Source organism: Lynx canadensis, chromosome B3 (assembly GCF_007474595.2).
Source record: "Lynx canadensis isolate LIC74 chromosome B3, mLynCan4.pri.v2, whole genome shotgun sequence".
Lineage (NCBI taxonomy): Eukaryota > Metazoa > Chordata > Mammalia > Carnivora > Felidae > Lynx > Lynx canadensis.
In genome coordinates, this window is record NC_044308.2 from 2,912,701 (window position 1) to 2,931,642 (window position 18,942).

Below are 18,942 nucleotides of genomic sequence, written 5' to 3' on the forward strand. Positions count from 1 at the left end.
GCTGGGAGAAGTGTGGAGAACAGTATCATCCGTGGTGTTAAAATGCCGAGTTTTACGCACTGCAAATAGGTGGGTTCCTTTTAGCAACGACTTGAGGAGACCGCCGGTAAAGATTAAGGACTGTTGAAACCATGGGGCTGCAGGAAGGGGATCACTGGATGTCACTGGAGCCTGAGAGGAAGTGACCGAATATGTCAAGGAGAAAGTACGGCTAGGGGCCTGTCATGACTTGAAGGGACCTGAAGAGAACGAAATAGGGACCGCTAACATTTCGTGGTGGGAACACATGTCCACAGGGAGTACTCCAGTGTGAGCCCATGGTGGGCCAATTCAGCTTTCAGTCCCACATTCCCTTTCATGGGAATGCATGCTTGGACTCCCCCATGCTATGTGGACAATACTTCCGTGCATCAATAGCATTTCTATTTATTTCATCTACAGTTTGCATATATCTATGAGAAACCCTAAATCAAATACTAGCACTGTAGTCGGCAGGAAAACGAAAGAACATTACACCGTAACCTCAACCATCTATCCCTTCACTCACCAAATCATTCACACACACACACACACACACACACACACACACACACAACACGAAACAACCAGGAACTTCCTGCCCTCGGGCATACAGACCCACCATCTCACAAGCATCCTGGCCTTTTCCTTGTCTATTTCAATTAGGAGTTTGCTGGATTTCACTCCCTTCCACCTTCCCAGGAAATTTGATTACCTCTCCCTTCGCTTTTATCCGAGAGCTTTGTTGCTGCCTTGTGAATGTACCCAAGCCACTCAGTCATGAAGAAATAACACGCACCCAGCTCTCCGTCAATCCATGACGCCTTCTAGCCTTTTCCCTCTCTCTGTATTCTTTATCATAAATTTTGCCACAAAAAAATCCATTCACCTCCATTTTGTCACCTGCCACCCTTTCCTCCATTCTTGCAAATCCGACTTCTGTGTCCAACACTCCACTGAATTGACTCCGAGTCACCGATGGCCACCCATTCTCTTCCTGGAGATTGAGCCACTACCCTGGCTTCGATCCTCTCCGCACACGGAAGACTCACCAATGTATACTTCAATTCTGGATCTTTGTGCTTTGCTTCAGATTCACACACTCACAAAGCCTACTTAGCATCTCCGTTCGCAAGTCCGCAGGCACGTTAAGTCGTTGCTTCAACAAACGGAACTCATGATGTCCTCGTGCCCAGCTGGACCTCCACCGAGCACGTGTCATCTCGGAAGAGAGCCCTGGGACTCAGCTTTGACACCTCCCCTGCACTCACGCCTCCATCAACAGACTTTCACCTTCTACATATTTCTCAGAGTTATCCACTGCCCTCCACCTCTGCTGTCATTACTGCTCAAGAACAAGTCCCTGCCTGGACAAGGCAACAGCTTTGTAGACGGCCTCCCTCACATCTGCTCTTATCCCTCCCAAACCTGTTTCTTTACGATACAGCTCGACTCACCTTTCTGAGATACAGAAAAATTGGATCATGCATCCCCCGCTTTAATTCTTTGAATGGTCTCCCGCTGATCTTGGGATAAAGAGCCAAATCAGCTTTGCCCACAAGGCATTCACTGTCTGGCCCCTGCCTTCTTCTCTAGCATCACCTCACTGTCTTTCTCACTACTCCAGCCGCACCTGCCTTCTTCACTCTGGGGATGGACCATGAACCCTCCTGCCACCCACGGACTTTGTACCTGCCTTTTTTCTGCTGGGAACTCTTTCCGGGCCACCCCCTCCAACGGCCTCTTTTGCTTCAGCAATTCCCCATCTTTCATATTTAAGTTCAAGTGTAGTTGTTTTTAGGGAGGGGTTTCCCTTACTTCCCTAATTAGGTCAAGTTCCTCCTATTATATGTTTTCCTAGCACCATGCATTTATTTTGCTATAACCAGCTGTGATTTACACATGTGGGTGATTATGTGATCAGTGCATTTTCCCCACTAGACTTGAGTTCCAAAAGCAGGAACTAGTTAGAGTCACTGTCACCCAGCCAGCTGCCTACCACAAAGAAACGTGCAATAGATATCTGTAGAAATTTTGTTTTAATTTTTTTTACATTCATCTATTTTTGAGAGACAGAGCACAAGTGGGGAGGGGCAGAGAGAGAAGGAGACAGAATCCGAAGCAGGCTCCAGGCTCTGAGCTGTCAGCACAGAGCCCGACGCGGGGCTCGAACCCACGAACCGTGAGATCGTGACCTGAGCCAAAGTTGGACATTCAACCGACTGAGCCACCCGGGCGCCCCAAGAATGTTTTTAAATGAAACAACGGGGAGGTGCCTGCTAACTGTCAGGACAAAGGCGAGGTGGCAGGGCTGGCGCTGCCCACATTATTTATTATTGTTCTAGAAATTCTAGACAATGAAATAAGATTTAAAAAGCTCAAATAAGATAAATAACTATTTGAAAGGGAAAAATAAAATCATCATGAATTAGAGATGGTTATTTTACTTAAGAGAATTGGTAAGAATGAACTTAAAACCGGTAGATGCATTAAGGAGCTCAGCAATTTGGCACACCTGGGGGGCTCAGCTGGTTAAGCATCTGACTCTTGGTTTTGGCTCAGGTCACGATCTCCCAGTCTGTGAGTTTGAGCCCCACGTCAGGCTCTGTGCTGACAGTGTGGAGCCTGCTTGGGATTCTCTCTCTCTGCCCCTCCCCTGCTTGTGTTCTCTATTTCAAAATAAATAAACTTAAAAAAAAAGAAATAAAAGGGGGTTCAGCAATTTAATCAGATTTTTTAAAGAGAAAAAATGGCGGCATTATAAAAAGAACACCCTGCTGTTATTATATTATAAATTAATCATCCCCCTAACACTTATTCTATACCGTGTGCCAGGCACTGTGATTAAGAAGTTCTCCAACATCATCCTGTTACATGAGGACACAATCCCCTCATTAATCCTCATGAAGGAGGTATGGCTCTTCTCATTGTACAAAAATGAGCCTCTACAAACTTCTATAACAGCCCAAAGAGAGTGGCAGGGCTAGGGTTCAAAGTGGGGTCAGGCTTCAAAGTCAATGAATCTGCTCCTAGCCTGTGCTGTTAGAAAGTACAAAGATAAGGGCGCCTGGGTGGCTCAGTGGGTTAAGCATCCGACTTCGGCTCAGGTCATGATCCCACAGTTCGTGGGTTCGAGCCCCGCATTGGGCTCTGTGCTGACAGCCCAGAGCCCGGAGCCTGCTTCGGATTCCGTGTCTCCCTCTTTCTCGGCCCCTCCCCTGCTCACACTCTGTCTCTGTATCTGTCTGTCTCTCTCTCTCAAAAATAAACATTAAACAATTGTTTTAAAAATACAAAAGTAAAAATGAAAGGGCCTAAATGCAACAAATAACATACGATACAAAGAAAAATTCTGGTGAGGAATGTTGATGACGTACGAAATTACAAAACCTTACCAGGGGGTGTTACAAAGGCAGGCACATCTTCCGGGAGGTCTACGTATATACGCACGCACATGCACACATACTATGCTGCACGCATACGTATATACGCTGTGGAAGCTGGAAATCCAATGTCTGAATTCTTCATGTTTCCAGGAACTAAAAAAGAACTCTGTTGCCACTCCAAAATGAAAGCTGACTTAGGAAAGATTCCTAAGTACCAGCAATTACAACAAACAGATGTATTTTTATTTCTCGTATGATATGAAGATTAGTTGGAAAATACAAGTACACAGAGGATCAGGATACGATCTTTGCAGGAATCTGTCATTTGCATCTATTATTTTTTCTACCAGAAATAGGAAGCTGGAGAAACGGCTGTGTGCCTGTGGAAATGCTATCTTCCTGTGGTCTTTAGTTATGGCAGACCCACTCTCCTCGCGTGCAGGGGGAGGGTTAAAACCGACATTCTTAACCACACAGAAGTGGATTTGTAGAGGCTGAGCCTCCAAAACCACATTAAAATGGATCACCGAGAGGCAAGTGTCACTGTGTGTAGCTAGTACGGTCAAGACGATAAAGGCAAGATAACCAAAAGCTGTGCACCATCAAGTCAAGGAAGGACTGTGTGCTACTCATTTTATATCCCGATTTTGAGCCCAGAACCCAGAGCCATGAAGTCTAGCACAGAGCAGGCATGAGCTTCCCTGTCTTTATTGAGGATCCTGGTTTAAAGCATTACCCTTTACGTTTCACAGAATTTACTTATTTAAAAGCAAAATTTAAGCTTAAACCCCAAAAGTTAAAAATATTATTTTTTGCCAAATTAAAAGGCTTATTATATGCACCCATTATATGGCCAGCTCTCTCTAAAAGATGAGAACTGTTTTCTGTTTGGGACTGCATGATGGCCTCTGAGCCTTGGTTTCCCTAACTGTAAAATTTGGGTTAGTGGGTATCCAAGGTTCACTTAAATGGTATTATTCTAGGATTACACAATATAATACACTCTCACAAGGCAAAATTGCTATTTAACTGAGTATTGAAAGATTTCCAAGTTGATCTCTGTTAAAACTTGTAAAATGTGTTCCAAGTTCACAAGAGGATGCCAGACAATAAACGGGCACTCCACATCAACTATGTGCACAGTGAGCTGCACTTCTGACATGTTCAAGGTGCTCTGTCTTCTCACAGTCAGCCCAAAGGTCCACAGGGCCAATAAGGATAAACTCAATTAGCCAGGTTTTGCAAAACTTGTATTTTTTTAAGCTTGTTTATTTATTTATTTATTTTGAGAGAGAGAGAGCATGCATGCATGCATATGAACAGGGGAGGAGCAGAGAAAGAAGTGGGGGGTGAGAAAATCCCAAGCGGGCTCCACACTTGGCATAGAGACTGACATGGGGCTCGATCCCACGACCATGAGATCACAACCTGAGCCAGAACCAAGAGTAGGATGCCCAACTGACTGAGCCACCCAGGCGTCCCAAATTTGTATGTTTTAAGAGGATTCAAAGGTCATTCTACTACTCCAAGGTACATACCCAAGAAACATGAAAAAATATGTCCATATAAAAACATGTACCTGAATGACCATAGTAGGATTATTCATAACACCCAAGACATGCAAAGAATCCAAATTTCTAACTGATGAATGGATAAGCAAAATGTGGTTTATCCCTACAATGGAAGAGTATTAGTCATAAAAAGGACTGAGGTTCTGATTCATGCTACAACATGGATGGACCTCAACTGGAAACATTATACTAAGTAAAAGTCACGAAGGACCCCATATTATGTGATTCATCTTATACGAAATGTTCAGAACAGACAGAAAGTAGATCAATGGTTTCCAGGGGCTGCCACTGGCAGGGAAAATGGGGGTTTGAGGAAAAATGGGGAGTGACCTGCTTAAGGGTACAGGGTTCTGTGGGGGTAAAGTGCTGTGATGCTGATTATGAAGATGTTTGCACAACCTTGTGAATATACTAAAACCCACCAAATTGAATAAAGACTTCAAATTCATAAATTGTATGGGATGTGAATTAACATCTCAATAAAACTATTAGCAAATAAAAAAAGAAAGGCATTCCCATAGGCTCAGCCATCCTGGAGGTGCCTCCTAGAGCTACCTCAGTAGACAGCACAATAGCAGATTCTAACACCTTGGTACCAAGCTTCAAAGATGAGGTCTAGTGCCGCCTGGATGGCTCAGTCAATTAAGCGTTTGACTCTTGATTTCGGCTCAGGTCATGATCTCACGGCTCGTGAGATTGAGCCTTGCGTCGGGCTCTGTGCTGATAACATGGAGCCTGCTTGAGATTCTCTCTCTCTCTGTCTCTCCCTTCCCCGCCCCCCTCAAAATCAATCAATCAATCAATCTATCTATCAAAGATGAGGTCCAACAGACTCCGCCAACTGAATCAGAATTCGCCTGGTCATCTTTCCTTGGGCAACTCCAACTGCTCTCTTAGTTCCGAGGACCCAACATGCCATGCTTCCCCAAATCGAGGGGCCTTCCCAGTCAGGGAAAAAAACTAAACTCAAGGATAGCAGAGTACTAGATGAAATAGTAATTCTACCAAAGGCAACGTTCAAGAGTTTTGAGATTAAGAGATTTGAGGCTGTGCAAGCAACAGCAGGATTTGTTTCTGCTCTCATAATAAAAGACACAGCTCCTGGTGATACTGCAGGAACGTGCTGGTTCAGAAGTGGTAGAGATAGCTGATACTTTCCAGGAATGTCATAGGAAGTTCCAGCCATCTATAACGGCAGTTGAATGGGGGACCATTTTTGCATCTCGGCAACTACCTCTGGAGGGGTTCTCAAGACTCGTCAGGAAAGTACTAGTTCCTATTCTCTCCAAGGGCATGTTCATGTGAAGCTTTCCAAGCTATAACAAGGGTGGTGTCCAGGGTGCTGAACTCAGAGCAGGAGTTAAGTTCTGAGCAGCAGCATAGGTGTGCAGTGGACTTGGGGCTGAGACTATGTGCCCTGGAGGCAAGAGACACAGCAGCCAGTTGAGGTCCAGGTGAGTAAGAAAATCTGAACTCCTAGTCAGTTGGGTGGGCTTCTAAAAACCAGGGAGAAGCAAGTGAGAGAGCAGAGAGAATCTGGGAGCAGCCAACTGTTCTGTTCTAAATCCTACGTGCATAACTCCATATGAAAGGTAGTAACTTAGCTGAAGGCTGGGGCTAAAACATATGCCACTTCCTCTGGGTCTACTGCAGGCTGGCAATGTCAGAGAACAGGTGTCTGTGTCAGGATAGGTGGGTTTAGAGGTTGAATTAGGACAGGACAAAGACAAATACCACCAAGTCATGGAGACTGGATGGGAAGGACTGGGAATTCACTTAAGGGCCCGGAGGACAAAGAGGGAGGGGCTCAGGTACAGTGACAGGATCACGAGCTCTAATACCTGATAGGGAGCTCCAAGTAATGGGCTCAGCAGCACCAGGAGGGCTGGAGCATGCACTTGAACTAACCACCTTCTAAGGCAGTAGCTCCTGTATTCTTCTCACCATTGGCTGGGACTGAAGTCAGAGCACTTTTTTTAAAGTTCATCTATTTATCTTGAAGAGGGAAAGAGAGAAAGAGAAGAAAGAACTCATGCAGGAGGGGCAGAGAGAGAGACAGAGAGAGAGAGAGAGAGAGAGAGAGAGAGAGAAACGCAAGCAGGCTCTGCACTGTCAGTGCAGAACCCGACGTGGGGCTGGAACTCACAAACGGTGAAATCATCACCTGAGCTGAAATCAAGAGTCGGACGCTTAACTGACCGAGTCCCCCAGGCGCCCCTGAAGTCAGAGCACATTTAGCCACCAGGGTTTGCCACAAGTGCTGGAATCCAGGGTCAGGGTGTCAGGGGTCCTGGAGTCCTGATCAGATGAGTCTCCTTCACGCCGGCAGAAGAGCTAGCTTTCCAACTATTTCTACCTTTTCCTTCCAAAAAAGAGAGCCCTGGAGAATGACTATCTGAGCCCCTGCTCTCTGCTCATCAACTCTCTTTTGGATCCTGGAGGGCTTAATAATCTTGGTGCCAACTTGCACCCTGTTGAGGCCACCTGGCCATATTAGCACTTCCTAATCCTAACAGGCCCACTGGCCGTGCACATTACACACACATACGTGCACACACGTAAACCAGAGTGACCAGTGTGCTCTTCCCTGGCCTCCAGCCCAATGTGCAGGTATGAGGGTGACTCCTGACAGAGTCCCATCAGAAATGGCAATCCCAGGCCACCTCAGTTTGTAACACCGACTCACGGGCGAGACTGCCTCGACTTACCAGTTCTGCTTTCTCCTCCTTATTCCATATTAATCAGTGGCCTCTTTCCCCACCTCATTTATACATTTGCTGAGGCCAAAGGAGCATAACATTTTTTTTGGGGGGGGTGGTCAGGATATACTGCCACACTATCCTTTATCTTCCTGGAATAATCACAATGGAAAATAAAGACAGAGAAGGCAGAGTTTTCAGTTATTCGAATGACTTTACCTCCTTTAGGTTTTTCTAAGTTGCACGTTTGGCTTAGCCAAGTCAGTGGTTTCTCAAACTATTAGCAACACAAGACGCCGCTGTCCCCCCCCCACCCCCCCACCCCCCAGAGAGAATCCCATACCTCCCAAGCATGTGGCCGTGCAAGGGGTGAAGCCAGCGTACTCCCAGTGGTAGGTCATCGTGCTGTCCTCCTGGGGAGAGGCGTCGGGCTGGCGGGAGGCAGGGCTCTCGTCGCAGGGGTTGAGGAGGCAGGGCCGCTCGGTGGGCAGCTGGGGGCCCTCGCACTCTTCCTCAGGCAGCTCGGTCTCCGTCTGCGTGAACGTCAGGAGCACACGGCACTTCACCTCCCGGACCTGGACGCCCGGCCCGCACGTGGTGCTGCAGGCCGACCAGGGCTCCGGGATGAACCTACAGAAGACCCAGGAGTCCCCGTTATACACCGGCCCCGCAGGAACGACAGGCCTTCCCTGAAGGGAAGAGATAACTTCGCTCAGAGGGAATTCGGGACATTCGAAATGCCGTTTATTTTTCCTGGTGCTCAACTAGGTCATGAACAAATTGTCCAATCTTATTAGCAACAGAAAGGATTTTTCACTGGAGATCTAGTGAACGTTTGCACCCATTTTATTTATTTGTTTGCTTATTTATTTATTTATTTAGAGAGCAGGGGTGGGGCAGAGAGAGAGAGAGAGAGAGAGAGACACCCAAGTCTGACAGTGCAGAGCCTGACACAGGGCTCAAACTCACAAATCATGAGATCATGACCTGAGCCGAAATCAAGAGTCAGACACTTAACTGACTGAACCACCCAGGTGCCCCAAAAGTTTGCATCCATTTTAAAACTCAAATGCTGTGCTATCACCTTTGTATAACATCATTAAAATTAGGCTCTTCAAAAATTTGGTCATAAATAAACCATTATGTAGTGATAATTTCTAATCTGAGTTCTTTTATAATATGGAGAATTTTCATCAATATTTATTCAATGACTCTTTATCAGGCTTATCGATACTTTAACAGGTAGGACTTTATTAAACTCTCAATATTTAAGATAATAAATGTTTTCTGCAGGGTAGATGGAGCTTTCATATTCTGTCCTCAACTACACTACACTGAATTTCATCTTCTTGAAAATATCTTAGATACAATATGGCTGAATAAAGTATTTATTTCTGATTCTGAATTATTATCCACTAAATCAGAGGTTGTCAACCTATAGCCTACAGGTCAAGTCCAGCCCACCTGTTTCTCTACAGACTACAGAATGACTTTTATAGTTTTAAATGGTTGGGGGTGGAAAAGAAGGGTAATATTTTCTGAATGACACAACATTGAATTAAAGTATCCATAATTATAGTTTTATTGGAATATGGCCATGGTCACTTGCTCACTTCTTGTTCATGACTGCTTTTATGCTACATGGCAGAGCTGAGGATTTGCCACAGAGACTATTTGGCCCACAAAGCCTAAAATCTTCACTATCTGGGCCTTTGCAGAAGACGTTTACTGATTCCTGCACTGAATTGAAAAGCAGAGACTCAGCAGGGACATACTTAGTTAAGTCATCCCGAAGCAACACTTGCATTGTGAGATATTCACAAGTGACAGGCAAGGAAGAGCCCAGCGAATGTAAGTTGGGGAAACCACAGGTGCAAGAGTGCTCCACAGGTTTAATTACTGCAAAACTTTTCCAAAGACCACGATACATGAATGCATACTATAAATGCCTAAGAGGGGAATGTGGCGTGCATCATTTCCTGAGTTTAAGTGAACGTAGATCTCTGTTCATAGGATAACGTACTAAGTCACTTTAGAAAACGGCTAAGATATAGTTCCAAGGGTTCATGTTCAAAATCTCAGAATGGGTAGTAAGGGTCTCTCAGAGTCCTCCAACCTTCTCTCCCTGGACAAGACTTCATCACCTTGTCCACAATCCAATCAGCAGGAGGAAACACCATTGGGATACATAAGCCCCGTAAAGAGCCCTGCAAACAGTAAACCCTCCAAATTCTATTTACTGCATTGAAAACTTTTGGTGGAGAACTCCCTCCCCTACCCTAGGCCAGGAGAGGGCTCGCCCAACCTCCCAGCAGAGAGGAGTATTGGCATAATATTTGAACATGCTCTTTTCTCTCCTTGCTGTTTTCCCCGGTAGAACTGGAAAGAAAAAGCCTGATTAAATTTAAGACGAGGCACCGATACAATGTAATATACATACAACACAATAATATGAGGTCAATTAAAAGAAGGAGGTGTGTCTGTTATTAATTCAGAAGGAATAGTCTCCTCTTGGAGAGAGTTAAATGAAGTAAGTGTGGGATGGCTCATATACTGGGATCTTTTGTCTAAATACACACAGAAAGGCATGCATATGTATATGTAGTGTATATGTTATTTAATTAAAACATTTACAGCACACATACCTGTATATGATTTACGTACAATGTACAATGTCTCTTTTCTGGAAGCGATCGATCGCGTGTGCCAGAGTGTGGAGTGGGAGCTTCCACTTTCTGTTTATAGCTTTAAAAGTCTTGCATTTTCTAACCATGTGCATACTGTACTTTTTTTTTTAATTTTTTAACGTTTATTCATTTTTGAGATACAGAGAGACAGAGCACGAGCGGGGGAGGGGCAGAGAGAGAGGGAGACACAGAATCTGAAGCAGGCTCCAGGCTCCCAGCTGTCAGCACAGAGCCAACGCGGGGTCTTGAACTCACAGACTGTGAGATCATGACCTGAGCTGAAGTCGGACGCTTAACCAACTGAGCCACCCAGGCACCCCTGTGCACACTGTATGTTTATGGTCACCTTCTTTTCCCCTCCTCTCTCCTTAGTGATAAAAACTGAAAATTGAGATGTAGATTCTTTTCATTCACAGGGAACCCCTGTGTCTGTTGTGATTCAGAGCCCCATTAGAAGATGGGGCTGGAGGAAAGGCTCACCTCAGTTCCCAACGTGGCAAGTGATGGTCACATCCAGTGTTTTCCTAAGGTGTCCTGGACCTTTCAAGTTGGCTTTCAGAGACCCTTTTAGGGGTCCTCTTAAAAACCAGATGTGAGAACTGTCCAAATTAGCCGTGAGTGGTTTGAAAGGGAGGGGGGGAGGGAAGCTATGGCAACGGAATCTTTATGTATAAAGTAGCATGATGGTCTTTGTGGATTTTTTTCAATTTTTTATGTATTATTAGTATTGTTTACTTATTTATTTTTTAAATGTTTATTTATTTATCTCGAGAGAGACAGCACGAGAGAGTACATGCACAAGCAGGGGAGGGGCAGAGGAAGGGAGAGAGAAAATCCCAAGCCGGTTCCACACTGTCAGTGCAGAGCCCGACATGGGGCTCGATCTGATGAACCATGAGATCATGACCTGAGCTGAACTCACGAGTTGGATGCTCAACTGACTGAGCCACCCAGGTGCCTCATTATTGCTTACTGAAACAAAGATTTTTTTTTTTTTATTTGAGAGACAGAGAGCGAGCCAGCACATGAGCAGGGAGGGGACGGGGTGGGGGGAGAGACAGAGAGAGAGAGAGAGAGAGAGAGAGAATTCCAAGCAAGCTCTGTGCTGTCAGTACACAGGAGCTTGAACTCACCAAATGTGAGATTAGGACCTGAACCGGAATGCAGAGTCAGAGGCTTAACTGACTGAGCCCCCGCAGGGGCCCTGAGGGGAGCTTTTGAAGCACTTGGAGCAGGGGGAGGGAGGAACAGTCTGCAAAGGAGACCTTCTGGGGGTGATGGGAGTGTTCGGTATCCTGCCTGAGGCTGGGGCTGGGTGGCTGTTTACACCTGTTAAAACTCATCACTTTAAATAGATACCGCTTACTGTATGTAAATTCTACCTCTTCAAAATGGATTTTTTTTTAAATGGCAGTTTTTATTTTTAAGTTTATTTATTTAATTTTTTTTGAGAGAGAGAGAGAGAGAGAGAGAGAGAGAGAGAGACAGAATGCAAGCAGGGGAGGGGCAGAGAGAGAGGGAGACCAGAATCCAAAGTAGTTCCAGGCTCTGAGCTGTCAGCACAGAGCGTGACGTGAGGCTCGAACCCACAAACTGTGAGATCATGACCTGAGCTGAAGCTGGACCTTCAACTGACTGAGTCACCCAGGCACCCTGGTATTTTTTAGAGACAAAATGAGAGAAAACTGAAATAATCCGATATTGAAGATGCCTGGATTCTTCAAGTAGAGGTTCTAACACAAGACAAACAGACAAAGTGTTCAGAAATAAAACATGTTAAAAAAAAAAAAGTGCCTACAATACAGCTTGGAAAGGCACACTATCTCCCAGGAAAAAGTGACAAAAAATGATGAACATAAAAACTTAGAGTTTTAGGGGCACCTGGGTGGCTCGGTCGGTTGAGCATCCGACTTTGGCTCAGGTCATGATCTCGCGGTTCGTGAGTTCAAGCCCCGCATCAGGCTCTGTGCTGACAGCTCAGAACCTGGAGCCTGCTTCAGATTCTGTCTCTCTCTCTCTCTGACCCTCCCCCATTCATGCTCTGTCTCGCTCTGTCTCTCTCTGTCTCAAAAATAAATAAACATTACAAAAATTAAAAAAAAAACTTATGTGTTTTAGGCAGAATAATGGCCACCCCAAAGATGCCCACACCCTAGTCTCTAGAATTTATGAATATGTTATATTGCATGGCAAAAGGAATTCTGCAGATATGGTTAAGGTGATGGGTCTCAAGATAAGGAGATTATTCTAGCAGGATAATCTAATCAAGGGTCCTTAAAAACAGAAATTTCTTTGGCTGAAGTCAGAGAGATGCAGGAAAACAGCGCGAGAGATTCAGAGCACGAGAGGTACCCCAGCTGCTGCTGGCCGGGAGACGGAAGGGGCCAGGAGCCACGGAGTGCAGGCGACCCCTTGAAGTTGAGAACAACCGGCCGACAGCCAGCAAGGAAATGGGAGTTTCGAATCTACAACTGCATGGAACTGAATTCTGCCAACTACCTGAATAGGACTGGAAGCACATTCTCCCCCAGGGCCCCAGACAGGTGCTCAGGCTGAGAGACACCTCGATTTTGGCTTCGTGGGACCCAGCGCAGAGGAACCACTTCAATCTACTGGGCTCCTGACTTACAGAACTGAGATAGCAAATGTTTATTAAGCCACTAGGTGTGTGGTAAATTGCTCCTGCGGCCATAGAAAAGGAAAACACCTGGCTAAAAACTTCTTTTTAGAAACCAGGAGCTTTGAAATAGGTTGGTAAGAAAGCCGGCTATGTCAACTTACTCATTTTAAAGATGGAGAAGTCAATAGAAAAGGGATGTTGGTGATAAAAAAAAAAATACAGAAAAAGATGAAATTACAAAGGACTGATCTCCAGTTACTGGAGAAAATGAATCCAGAAAACACGCATCATCTAGAAAATTATGAGAAACAAGGAGATAACTTAAAATGGAGGCCAGAATGGGGTGCCTGGATGGCGCAGTCAGTTAAGCATCTGATTTCAGCTCAGGTCATGATCTCACGGTTCGTGGGTTCGAGCCCTGCGTTGGGCTCTGTGCTGACAGCTTAGAGCCTGGAGCCTGCTTCGGATTCTGTGTGTCTCTCTCTGCCCCTCCCCTGCTCATGCTCTCTCTCTCGCACGTGCTCTCTCTCTCTCTCAAAAATAAATAAACCTTAAGAGAAAAAAAGAAAAAAATGGAGGCCAGAACTATCAGCAATCATAATAAATTTAACTGAATTAAACTCTCCTATTAAAATACAAAGACTCTAATTTCAAAATCTATACGGGATACAAATGCAATCTCTTCAGAAATGTAAAAAGTATAAGGAATAACAAAACGAGATAAGGAAAGGTAAAAGGCACAAATTTTAGGAAAGAAGATGAAGTGGTTCTTTAATGATGACATAACTATGGAAAACAGTATAGTTCATTGAAAATTTTTAGAAAAAAAATACAAGTTCAATGAAACAGTGCCTATGTATGGGGCATCTGGGGGGCTCAGTCAATTAAGCACCTGACTCCTAATTTCAGCTCACGTCATAATCCCAGGGTTTTGAGATGAAGCCCTGAGTTGGGCTCCACATCGAGCGTGAAGCATGCTTAAAGTTCTCTCTTTCCCTCTTCTGCCCCCCCCACTTGTGTGTGCGCGCGCTCTCTCTCTCTCTCTCTCTCTCTCAAATAATAATAAAAAACAAAGTCCCTATCCATCAATCCTAAAACTACCAGGTTTCTCAAAATTCAACCAACATTTGCTGCTGGCGTTCATTGCCAGGCACCGTGCAAAGAATATTCCATTTATCATTTAATGTAATTTTCACAACAACCTTATGAACAAGTACTGTTATTTTCCTGATTTTACAGATGAAAAAGACTGAGGCTTAACACAGGAGCTTGTGAATAAAAACTCTATAAAAAAAGCACACGGCTGGTATGATTAAAACCACAAAATACTGAAGGGGTTCTGACCCCAGAGATCTGATTCACTGGACAGAACAGCACATGCCTCTGAATGGGAAGACTCAACACTAAAGATGTGCGTCCCCCGTTAATTGATTTAGCAAATGAACACAGTTCCGATCCAATTTAGGGGGAAGGAGGCTGGAAACAGACAAGACAACTCTAAGGTTTTATGGGAGGTTAGTTGAGGACTGTCATGAGCCGTTTAAAAGGAATAACAATGAGACAGCCCTCGCAGAGCCTGATAGAAAAAAGTTCTAAAAAGTTGCAGTAATTCCCGTACTCTGGCACTGACAATGGAGTGGTCCATTTACACAATGAAGGTATTGTGACCTCAACGTGCACACTAGATTATTCACTAGATGGTGCCAGGCAGCTTGTTAATTATTCGAGGGAGAATTAAGTTAGACCAACACCACATACCACACGTCAGAGTAAATTCTCCATGGGTCAAAGTTAAAGGTAAACCACGAAAACGTTAAAAATACAGCTGACCCTTGGGGCGCCTGGGGGGCTCAGTCGGTTGAGCATCCGACTTCCGCTCAGGTCATGATCTCGCAGTCCGTTGGTTCGAGCCCCGCGTCAGGCTCTGTGCTGACGGCTCAGAGCCTGGAGCCTGCTTCGGATTCTGTGTCTCCCTCTCTCTCTGCCCCTCCCCCACTCATGCTCTGTCTCTATCTCAAGAATAAATAAACATTAAAAAAAATTAAAAAGAAAATACAGCTGACCCTTGAACAACTTGGGGGTTAGGGACACTGACCCTCTCCTCATCCCCCTGCCTACAGTCAAAAATCGACATATAACTTCTCACTCCCCAAACACTTAACCAATGGACCCTTACCCTATAACATAAACAGTCAATTACACATATTTTATATGTCCTATGTATTATATACTGTCTTCTCATAATAAAGTAAGCTAGAGGAAAGAAATGCTATTAAAAAAATCATAAGGGGGGGTGCCTGAGTGCCTTAGTCAGTTAAGCATCCGGTTCTTAATTTCAGCTCAGGTCGTGATTTCATGGTCTGGGATCAAGCCCCACATTGGGCTATGTGCTGCTTTGGGATTCTCTCTCCATCTCCCTCTGTCCCTTCCCTGCTCATGCACGTGTGTGTACGCACGTGTGTTCTCTCTCTCTAAAAAAAAAAGAAAAGGAAAGAAAATCATCAGGAAAAAAATACATTTACAGTGCCACACTGCAAAAATCCACATGTAAGTCGACCCACATAGTTCAAACCCATGTTGTTCAAGAGTCAACTGTACCAGAAAATAGCATTTTTTTTTTGAAAAAAGGTAACTTCCTCATTTTGATGGAGGTGTGGGAAAGAGGGTGGGCTTCAGGACTGCTTTGGATGGCAAATCAGTACTGAATTTCGGAAATGAAATTTGACCAAAGAAATTCAATGCTTTCGATGTGCCTCCTGGCCCAGAAATTCCACCCCAACAAATGTGTCCAGTCTACACAGAGATGTGTAATTTGACATTTTCCACAGTTCCTTTTTTATCATAGTGAATGATTAGAAACAAGTTGCAGACAGCCAGAAAGATCTTTCTAAAATGTAATCATGATGGTGAACGGATAAGGAAGATACGGTGTGTGCGCACACACACACACATATATACACACATACATACACAAATGGAATATTACTCAGCCATCAAAAAGAGTGAAATCTTGTGGGGCACCTGGGTGGCTCAGTCGGTTAAGCGTCCAACTTCAGCTCAGGTCATGATCTCATGGTTCATGGGTTCAAGCCCCACATCAGGCTCTGTGCTGACAGCTCAGAGCCTGGAGCCTGCTTCGGATTCTGTGTCTCTCTGTCCCTCTTCCACTCACACTCTCTGACTCTCTCTCAAAATAAGTAAACAAATAAATGAACATAAACTGAAATAAATGAACATAAAATGAAATAAATGAAAATAAACATGAAATAAACATTAAAAAAAGAATGCAATCTTGCCATTAGCAACAACATGGATGGAACTAGAGTGTATTATGCTAAGCGAAATAAGTCAGTCAGAGAAAGACAGATACCATATGATTTCACTCATGCGTGGAATTTAAGAAACACCACCGATGAACATAGAAGGAAAGGAAAACTAAGATAAAAACAGAGAGGGAGGCAAACCATAAGTGACTCTTAAATCCAGAAAACAAACTGAAGGTTGCTCGGGGGGTGTTGGGTGGGGGGGATGGGCTAGACAGATGATGGGCATCGAGGAGGGCACTTGTTGGGACGCGCACTGGGTGTTGTATGTAAGCGATGAATCACTAAATCCTATTCCTGAAACCATTATTACACTATATGTTAACGAATCTGGATTTAAATAAAATTTAAAAATAAATAAATAAAATAGAGTGTAATCATGATGGCCTCACTTGTGAAAACCTCCCACTTTCTCCAAACGAAGTCCCAGTTCCTTAGTGAACCGAGAAGTTTTCCAAGACCTGCTTAAGCTCCCCGCTGTATCCTTGCTGCCACTACCAGCCTCTCTCCCCCACCGGCCCCTCCCCACACTCCGGACGTCAGCATCCAGGCGTGGCCAGCCGGCCTGCACACAATCCCACGTACTTGACGTGCGGCTCTTCTGATGCCCGTGTGCATCTCAAGACCATCTCAAGTTCGCGTAGGTCCTGAAGGCAGGTCCTCGGACCAACCTACGGATGCGCGCAGCTTGGAGTCAGGTCACGTAAGGCAAAACTAAAGCGCTTCCTAAAATCACGTGCCAGAGAATCACCGTCTACCACTTAACAGCCCTGAAGGGCTGGGCAATTCCCTAACCTCTTCTGTGCCTTGCTTGCTTCCCCGCTAAAGTGAGGGTAATAATTACACCTCTTCGTGGGGACACTGTTGGAATTAAGTGAGCTAACCCGCCACATAGGCACCTGGCACAAACGACGTCCTCAGTATTAGCCGTTACTGCTCTTGCGGGAAAACCAGATGTCTCAAAGAAGACATACTTTGATGGTAGCAGATACAGCTTCCACAAATGGAGAAGCGAACACAGCAGTGAGGAAAACACCCAAAGCGCTCCAAACCCGCCCTGTTTCCTTGGTTTCCGTCTATGAAAAATGGGAGAATGGGGCGACCCAGCTGCGGAAGCATCGCGAACCCCAAAGAAAGTCGCAGGCCTCCCGGGAAGGCCTTTGAGAACAAGGATAACCGTATCGACTGTCAACACGTTCTCCAGCGGAAAGCTAAGAAGGTCAAAACTGTAGTTCCCCTGGCTTAGCTTTATAAGCTGTAATTTTTATTTTCCTAATTAAAAAAAATAAATAAAGCTTTAGAACATCCACTCCCTGTGTAAATTCAGAGCCCAGGCCACGGGAAACCACAGAGGCAGAAATATTTATCTTCTCCAGGAGGGTTTGGCAGGCTTTGCTCGAGGGATCTGAAATACAGCTGCGTTCGCCTTCCCCTCCGTTGTCAACAAGGGAGCGTCCCCAAACCACAAAGGACAGTGGTTATAAAGGGATGAACTGGAAGCTGAGGTATGCTGCAGTCCTGTTTGGAAACGGAGGGAATGGACGGAGTCAGAAGTGGTGGGAGGGAGGAAACTATAAACTTCGCACCAGACAGCCAGGAACACGCCAGAACCTGCCAGCAGCGTGAATTATAAAGGAAAATTGCATAGCGACCACAGAGGGAGGGAGGGAGGGAGGGAGAGACAGAGAGAGAGAGAGGAAGTGGGGAGGAGGCCGGGAACAGGTGCGTGCAGGCTCATTCTTCCATGCTGGAGAGACACGAGTGGGGTCTTTCTGCAGGAAAGGGCACATGAGCTCTGCTCAGGGAGTCAGGGGAGGAGGGCACCACCAGCAAAGGCAGGCGGACTGATGGATAAGCAGGCTTGGAATGAATACGAGGCCCGGACCTCCTGGAGCTTCCAATAAAATGAACGGCGGTAGACCGGGGGGGGGGGGGGGGGGGGGGGGGGGGGGGGGGGGGTTCCTGGGTGACTCAGGTGGCTGCGTGTCCGACTCTTGATTTCTGCTCAGGTCATGATCTCACAGCTTGTGGGTTCGAGCCCCGCGTCGGGCTCTGTGCTGACAGCTCGGAGCCTGGAGCCTGCTTCAGATTCTGTGCCTCCCTCTCTCTCTGCCCCTCCCCTGTTTGCTCTCTCTCTCTCTCTCTCTCTCTCTCTCTCTCTCTCTCAAAAATAAATAAATAAATCAATAAATCATAAACATTAAACATAAATAAATAAAAATAAAAAATTTAGAAAAGGAGAAAATGGATGGGATTTTCAGACCTTGAAAGGGACCCTTCGGACTCTCTGATCTAGTGGTTCCCAAACTCGGATGCTCCCTCCCCAGTCACTTGGGGTGCTTGCTAAAAACGCTGGTGGCAGATTCATAGAGACGGAAAGTCGAATCGAGGTGCTGGGGGCTGGGGGGGGGGCCAGTAGGGGGATATGGGGAGTTAGCACTTAACGGGTACAGAGTGTATGTTGGGGGAGATGAAGCGGTTCCGGAGGTGGGTGGTGGGGCTGGTCACACAACGGCATCAGTGTAGTTTAAGGCCGCTAAACCGTACCCTTAGAAACGGTTAAAGAGGTAATTTTTAAGATTGAAGTGCGGCTGACATATGACATTCTAGCTGCTTCCGGAGTGCATCAGAGCGGGCT

The 18,942-nt window shown here is 45.5% G+C and overlaps 1 protein-coding gene across 1 annotated transcript in view; it reads right to left on the reverse strand.

Annotated features, from left to right (window-relative positions):
• The window catches only part of ADAMTSL3 (ADAMTS like 3), a 351,345-nt gene that overhangs the window by 104,218 nt on the left and 228,185 nt on the right, over nt 1–18,942 (reverse strand). Inside the window, exon 15 of the mRNA XM_032593550.1 lies at nt 8,018–8,304. Coding sequence (XP_032449441.1) covers nt 8,018–8,304 — 287 coding nt within the window. The remainder of the gene's footprint in view (nt 1–8,017; nt 8,305–18,942) is intronic.